The following is an 8,273-nucleotide window of genomic DNA, read 5'->3' as shown; positions in this document are numbered from 1 at the left end:
ATAAATTTCAAATGATTTCACTAAAAAAAAGAAAAAGTGATCTGCTATTTAAAATAATATAAAAATATATTAAACAAATATGTACTATCAAAAATTAAAAGAAATTATCACTAACAGCTGCTAGTCAACATTATTATCGGTAAATTTATGCATGCCATTATTGAAAAGTCAATATGGTTTCCTGAAATATATTTCACTTGTACAACAAAACATTTTGGCACTAAAAAATACTGGCTAGACCTTCTTGTGACATTTGCTGGAAACAGGAAAACACAACGATTTGCATTATATAAATAACAACAAATACTTGGCACACATTCACCTCCTTAACTCCCACATTCTTACACAGTTAAATGTAGGGCTGGGACGATACAACTTTTTCTATATCAATACGTATCACGATATTTGAGCCACGATACGATATGTATCACGATATGTTTAATTGCTTATAAAATCTGTTTTTGCATTGAAATAAACAAATTATTTCTTTGCAAATAAGAATAATTTATTCAAAATAGTTGTTTATATGTTGTAAAACAAAAATATTTTACTCAAGTGGTGTAAATTATTATTTATTTCACATCTATATTTATATTTATCTTATTTACTTTATATATTAAACCCCAAATGTTAAATAAACAAAGAAAAATAGAAGTAAGATTTTTGGGGGCGATATTTCGATATTCCTTCGTATGTATCGATATGTGTATCGTCCTCACATGTATCACGATATATCGATATCTCGATATATCGTCCCAGCCCTAGTTAAATGACCAGATCATCATAATCATTATTTTGCAACATACATGTATATTTGTTTATTACATGTACTACATTGTATATTTTAGTATGCATATAATGGAAATTTGATTTGTAATCATAAGTACAGACTTGTTCTTTGAAAATTTCAGCAAATTTTGTAAAAATGAAAATTGTTTGTGATTTAAACTACACATATATCTCTAACAAGTTAACAACAATTACATTCATGATACTATAAACATAATACAATGACAAAAGTCACTACCTGGTATTATCATACAACCAATATCTATTTCACTTACTTATTTGACTTTGCTATATCACAGGTGGCTAAAATATATGGCATTTTCAAAAACTAGTGTTGAAAGAGCCATTTGAATATTTCCAAATACATGTACCTTTTCTTCAAATAGAATTATCATTTCCATTTTTATCCCATTTAAAAACTCTTTATTTCCATTTTTTACCTTATATACATTTCAGTACAAATGCTTTAAGGAGACACATTAATTATCATGTCTATGTTTTACTTCAGTACTTCACCATACTGAACATTAAAATGCTGTGCTGAAACACTTGCCTCCATCTGTTACAAGATGTTTCAATTATTTGTCTATGGGTTGTTTCTTCTATTTCACGTAACTGTAATTTAGAAATTATAGTTCCTGAATTGTTCCCTCTGTTTGCTTTAATGTTGCTGTAGATACTGTAAACCAACTATTTTCCGTGACATTTTTGATTTGTGATTTGTCAGTTTCAGACTTATCCTTGACAACTAAATTTTGTGACTAAGGAAATATTCTTCATCGTTGGAGGGTTGCTTTCTCTTTTCTGCAGTTAATTTGGTGGGTTGCTTCCCCTGTTTTTAAAAATGTTGCAGGTATTGTTGGTGGCTTGCTAATTTTTACAGTTTTGGTGGGTTACCCCGTTTCTTGCGATGATGAGTTTATTGTTGGTGGATTCTCTCTCAGTACGATCTCTCCCCCCTCCACTTGTATCAGGGCAGGGCCCGACTCGGGAGGAACCAGGCCGCTATCATTTCTGTTATCCTCCTGGCCTTCCTCAGATGTTCTATTCACTGGGTCACTGTTTAAATGTTGACTGGTCAATACAATAGCACCACCCTGGACATCCAGCTGACACACCCTGACACAAGATGAACATTCTGTGTGAGGGGTTTGTGACTGACCCGATTCCTGATCTTCTGTTAAAGCGTTTGAATCTCTTAACACAATTTCTCCATTCTGCACAGACAGAGCCTGGCATCGACAGGACATGGCTGCCCTCTGTCCATCACCAGCCTCCGAGTCATCATTAGTCGTCTGCACAGACACGCTACACGTGTTAGACATAACTCTTGTTTGCTGATCACTACACAAATTATTCACGGGTCTAGCTGGTTGTACACAAAGTTCTGATTCTGATAAAATGGAAGAATCTCGAGATAAAGATGGCAAGCAAGTGGCACATGCACTGGCAATGGAAGAGTCATGTATAATGTAATTGTTGAAGTTTATAACCTCCCTGGGAGGGTTTCTATCTATTGTACTGTATGTGGGAGGGGGAGATCCTCTATTAATATTCATCTCCCTCTCCACATCAGAATAAGATGGAGGCACCCCAATAGGCGAGAAGTCACTCCTAGGAATATATTGTACACCATTATTCACATTTACAATGATGTTTCCATACGTTGCTGATGAAGATAAGAAAGGGTCCATTTCTATTGAATTCTGATTATTGTCCTGCTGTGTTCTACTGTTCACGGTCATATGATAACGTCGGAGGGCCCTCTCCGTGCTTCGGAGTGAACTCTTCATTCTGAACCTGAAGACGATAATAACGATTACTGAAATCAACAGGACGGTGCCGACCGTACAGCCAATCACTGCGTAGACGGTTGTCTTGAGCCAGGACATCTGGGTCTCATCATTTGGCTGGTTGGTGGTAGCATTAATCACCTCTACAATAAAACGCATCAATTATTTATACTTAGTACCAGGTATTCATTTTATTCATATTATCAATAAATATGAATGAATAAATATTTCATGTGACTAGTTATCTGTTTAGAGAACTGATAGTCTGTCACATACAGGGTGTTTCACAATATATGTCACACATCTAAAGACAGATAGATAAATAACAACAAAAGCTACATACACATTTTATATATCATTTTAATCGCCATATATTCAAAATTATTTTTTTTTAGTCAGAACTATCCAAAATCCACCACCTCAGTTACTATGGCAACAAATCCTAAAATGTTTATCTCGAAGTGTTTTCCCAACATTGTCCTAAATAACTTAGAGACTAACGTTTATAAATTTCTGATCACTGTTTTGTAAGTTTTTCAAGATTTCTGAGACTTTTCTTGTTTTATATCTGGCTTTTTAGAACCCCCAAAGTGCATATCTATTTTTATTTGAAGTTTATTTAAATAAATGTGTCGTTTCAGAACTACCAGTATGTGTTAATTGGTGTCCACTTCTTTCGCTCTTCCTTTCAGTCAATCTTGCAAACTTTTACCCCGGCTCTGAATGTCATTTAACTTTAAACGTTGAAATCTTGTATGCAGACATCCTTAACTGAAATTTAAGATTTCGAAATACTCTTGATACACTTACTGGCATTGTTACAACCCATCTTCCTAAACTCAGATCTGACTTTCATGAGGTTTTCTCAATGATTGACTTCACTCTGATATTGTTCTCATCTCTTCTTGATATTTTGGGGGTGGGGTAGGGTAGGGTGAAGAGGAGGCAGGGTTTAACTGTCTTTCATCTTTACATTATAATTTAATTTAAACCCTCTAATTATTCTTAATATAAAAAAATTAGACTGTAATTTCTGGTCTAGTTATTTTTTATCATCACCCCCTGTAAAATATATGAAATATCGTAAATAGTTTTTATATTAAAAAAATTACAACAATCTTTTGCTGCAAGTTTTACGCAATTTTGAGAAAAGCTGAAATTATGACATCACTGATTATATCATCAGTTACTTCCTGGTGTATTATAATTTTCCATATATTTTGCAACATAATAATTTTAGATCAATGTGCTTAACTTTAGTGCTTTGGTTTTTTTTGGTATCATGTTCGATATTCAGATTATGCCCATTTATATGTGTGACATATATTGTGAAACACCCTGTATCTAGTTACCTGTTTTGGGGAACTGATAGTGTGTGATGTGACTATTTACCTGTTTTGGGGAACTAATAGTCTGTCACATATCTAGTTACCTGTTTTGGGGAACTGATAGTCTGTGATGTGATTGGTTACCTGTTTTGGGGAACTGATAGTCTGTGATGTGATTGGTTACCTGTTTTGGGGAACTGATAGTCTGTGATGTGATTAGTTACCTGTTTTGGGGAACTGATAGTCTGTGATGAGACAGTATTCATCAGACCAATCCCCGCAGTGGTTGATATGGAGACTGTCACAGACCAGTGTCTTGTTGATACAGTGCTGGTTCTGACAGATAAACATGTCCAAGCATTTAGCTAAAAATAAAGAAAAATTTTCTATATAAATCTATATTCATATGTACGGTACATAGAAAAGAAGTGGATATATTAAAACTTTGCTTGTTTCCCAATCCGATTTATTCTTTGCAATAAAATATGTTTGAATATCCTTGAAATTTTCATCAGATGAATGGCATTTGTATATAAAATTAAAATGAAATTCAACATATGAAATTATACATGTTATCCACTAATAACTTCAAATTGTGAACTAAGGCCATTAAGCCAATGCATGTATTTTCCTAGCTATCTAAAGCAACAATAACTACACACAACCCTTGTTGTCTCATTCCCTGATATCCGAGGTAATACCAACTACAGACAAATCTCATTATTTTGACATTCTTATATAATTATTAAGGGAATAGCAACTATAAACAAACCAAAGTCTATGTGACCAACTTTTAAGATCCTCATGATATCTGAGGACTTTGAGTTACCCCAATAGAGATACAAAAAAAAAAGCAAAGAAAAAGGAGTTGGAACTTCCAATTTACATACACATATCCAATGGTATTCAAGACATAAGTTTTTGAGATAATTAAGTTAAACTGTATTTTCTGCATATGAGTTAGCTATACTCGCACAGTTTTTCATAATTTTAAATCGAATATTTACAATAACCTACCATACTGGCAGTTCCTTTCATCTGAACCATCAGTGCAGTCTTCCTGTTTGTCGCAGCGTTTCTCCATAGTTATACAGACTCCACTGGTCTCGCACAGAAACTCTTTACTATGGCATCGAGCACCTGTTGCCACTGAAAATCCACCATAAAAAGAATAATTATGTCACTTAAGGATTAAAGCATTTGTCATTTCAAGGTTTTCAACATATACAGATGAGATGATCTCTATAAATGTTTATCTGCATAAATTAAAATATTTTTAGACAACCTCTATATTAATTCCTTACATTTTGAAATAACTCGGATGGATAGCCCTTTCTTTGTTTGTACTGTGGAGCTGTTGTAGAAACACTGGTAGATGCCAGCATCTTTTCCTGTGATGTTCCTGAGGACCAGGGTTCGTGTGAAGTTATCTGTCCACTGCTGATGGATCTCTTCCTCAGACTTCCACACTCCCCTCCAGTACAGGGCTTTAGGTGGCCCCTCTGTGGTGCCGATGCTGCACCGCACCTCCAGATTCTGCCCCTCCTCCACCTCTATGCTTTGGCTGGGGTGGATGATTGGGTAGCTCTGGGTCAATACTGTTAATTTACATCATTAACATGATAAAGACATGGATTATAACAAAAACTGAGAGAAGCTCTGGCAGTTTGAATGTTAATGTTAAAATACCATTTTTACTCTATTAAAGGTACTTGGACACAGATTTGAAGTTAATTTTTTCTGTATAATATCATGAATTATATATTTTAATAGCATTTCACACAAAAATTAATTAAAAATCTTATTTCATTTAAAAGTTATTAAAACTTTTAATTTTTTGGCGGGTTTGATTGACTCATCCTTTCACTTTCACAATTTTTAACTTCATTCTTAATCCTTAGGAAAAGTGGCAATCTTGTTGTGTATTAATGAGAAACATTAAAACTTAAATCCGGAAAATAATTTTATTTAGAGTAAAAATGTTAGAAAGCAAAACTCCTTCACAAGTATCGTCATTCCGTTGTGTACAAAGATTAGCAAATCGAGCACACTCGTGTTATGTACACAGTTTTTGTAAACAGCGCGAAAGCTTTGTTATTGTTTGGTGTTTTGGTTCACCGGGTGCGTTTAATCGCCAAAGTCTGCTCACAACAACTACACGGACTGACAATATATTGTGTGTTTGTTTTGCTTTCGAACATGTCTACTCTGAATTTTCTGGATTATAGTATTGATATTTCTCATTAATAAACAACAAGAATGTCAATTTTCCTAAGGATTAAGAATAAAGTTAAAATTTGTGAAAGTGCAAAGATGTGTCAATCAAACGCACCAATAAAATTAAAATTTTAATAACTTTCAAACGAAATAAGATTTTTAATTAATTTTTGTGTGAAATGTTATTAAAATATATTAGTCGTAATATTATAGAAAAAATATTAACTTCAAATCTGTGTCCAAGTACCTTTAATGTTATTTTATAGTATTGTAATAAAAACTCATTTTTAAACGTCCCATATAATGCAGATTTAGTTTAGATTATGTCGGAGTCTACGTGACTAAGTAAATGTAAAAATTAATTATAAAATCCAGTTTGTAATATATTTTAATTAAATTTTATGTGCAAGGTTTGTCAGTTTGCATCTAGTCCGAAAAATCTGACGTTTTCCTGGCTTTTTTACGATTTTTATATTTTACATGCCATTTTTCCTGGCATGTAAAATATAAAAATCCATACACGTTAACTCTCCCGATTTAGGCGGGAGTCTACCGCTTTTTCACTCCATCTCCCGCCTACCGATTTAATTCAGAAATCTACCGCTTTTCTACAAAAGCTGCCTCTAAAGTATTTTTGGTTCGCTTGGGTATCCATTTTTGAAGCCACTCTCATAAAATCTCGCTAGATATCGCGTGATTTGTTGGAATATTTTTTTGTACATAGATTTCAAGCACGGATTTGACAACGACAACAACACAAGACTACCAGTGATTACATTGGTTACGATAAATTAATCAACATCCCTGCCATGAAAAAGGAGATATAAGAATTAGATGAAAACATTTGACATCGTCTTTAAAAGCACAGAAGCTCACAACTTTATCAATAAAGTCAATAGAACTCACTCGATTGACCAAGCCATGGCCATGTGGCACATCTCTACTTTCGTTTTCGATCATCGCGGGAAATCTGATTTATATAACGAAAGATAGGAACTTGTTTTAGATCTAGATTAAACCATGTCATCATTTGTTTTGTTTAAAAACTGAATGAACATTCAGAATTATTGCTTCTAGGCTATATCAGCAAAGATCACTCTTCAAAAGGCTAAGTAGATAGAATGTTCTATCATTAAAATGATATTGTCCTACGGACCCGGTTTAACGATAGAATTCGTTCCGTGTATTCGTAATGTAGCAAAAAGAATAACCCGCATAGTGCATTTACTAGGAACAATCTAGAGAGTTCCGAATGTAAACATTTGAATGGAGAGAAAAACGTTGGGAAAATTAATTGGATTTACGTATTTATATGGATTATTTTTTGGGATAAAAGGCATAAGCAATCTCAAAAAGGTTTGTTTTGATTAATTTATAAGTTATTTTCTGTGCAAATCCGTTTGTATCCTTCAAAATCGTTTCGTTGCGATTCTGCAATTTTTTGCTACATTACGAGTATATGGGTGGTATTCTAACTGTGGTGAGGGCTTGTACCGAGACACAGTTAGATTATTCTAACTAAAGGCTAAGTAAAGCAGCCAATCCAAGCAAAATGATGAGCATGAAAAATATTTGAATTTGTACAACTTATGTCAAACTTAAGGTGTTTCTGTCTTCTTCTTTGCTGTTGATATTTAAGATTAATTAGTGTAGGTACCTGATTTCATTTAAGGCTTAATATTTAAGATTAATTAGTGTAGGTACCTGATTTCATTTAAGGCTTATAATATACATGTATATTACATGAAAGATATCGATAATCCAAGCGTTAAACAACGCGCGCGCAATGCTACCGCTTTTGAGGTCTGAATCTCCCTATTTTTCATCACAATAGGTTAACATGTATGAAAAATCGTAAAAAAGCCAGGAAAACGTCAGATTTTTCGGACTAGTTTGCATCATGTTCCTAGCTTGAAGTTGAAGTCTGTGTCATATTTACCATGAAGAACATGAGTCCAGAGTACAAACAAAAGAAGAACACTTGTGTGTACTGTCATATCTTGCTTTTCTTTCTTAATCTTCTCTTGTTAATGTGGTCTCTGTTTTTAATCATGGTCATGACTCATGTCGATGTAAATCACAATCCACCAAATAACGGAAGTTATATCAATTGCGACCTCTAGCGAGCAGTTGGAAATAAATAGGA

At 33.7% G+C, this 8,273-nt stretch overlaps 1 protein-coding gene and 1 long non-coding RNA gene across 2 annotated transcripts; both read right to left on the bottom strand.

Moving 5' to 3' along the window:
• Positions 1 to 884: 884 nt before the first annotated feature.
• Positions 885 to 8,252, bottom strand: LOC134239883 (uncharacterized). The gene is made up of 5 exons (XM_062722008.1): positions 8,067 to 8,252; positions 5,215 to 5,508; positions 4,928 to 5,059; positions 4,135 to 4,275; positions 885 to 2,725 (listed from the first exon to the last, which is right to left on the bottom strand). Exons 1-5 carry the CDS (start codon positions 8,122 to 8,124, stop codon positions 1,683 to 1,685), a joined length of 1,668 nt encoding a protein of 555 aa, XP_062577992.1. The 5' UTR covers positions 8,125 to 8,252; the 3' UTR covers positions 885 to 1,682.
• On the bottom strand, positions 7,058 to 7,974 carry LOC134239891 (uncharacterized). The gene is made up of 3 exons (XR_009986318.1): positions 7,832 to 7,974; positions 7,647 to 7,784; positions 7,058 to 7,235 (listed from the first exon to the last, which is right to left on the bottom strand). It is a non-coding gene; the product is annotated as an uncharacterized LOC134239891 (long non-coding RNA).
• Positions 8,253 to 8,273: the final 21 nt, after the last annotated feature.

Source organism: Saccostrea cucullata, unplaced genomic scaffold (assembly GCF_032062105.1).
Source record: "Saccostrea cucullata isolate Sc308-1 unplaced genomic scaffold, CSIRO_AGI_Scuc_v1 ctg1056, whole genome shotgun sequence".
Classification (NCBI taxonomy): Eukaryota; Metazoa; Mollusca; class Bivalvia; order Ostreida; family Ostreidae; genus Saccostrea; species Saccostrea cuccullata.
This window is presented reverse-complemented; position numbering and strand designations above follow the sequence as displayed.

Coding starts and splice junctions, on each gene's coding strand:
- LOC134239883 (XM_062722008.1), bottom strand. CDS start 8,124: ATGACAGTACACACAAGTGTTCTTCTTTTGTTTGTACTCTGGACTCAT. Junction 5,509..8,066: donor CTGGACTCATGTTCTTCATG/GTAAATATGACA, acceptor GTAAATTAACAG/TATTGACCCAGAGCTACCCA. Junction 5,060..5,214: donor CATCCGAGTTATTTCAAAAT/GTAAGGAATTAA, acceptor GTGGATTTTCAG/TGGCAACAGGTGCTCGATGC.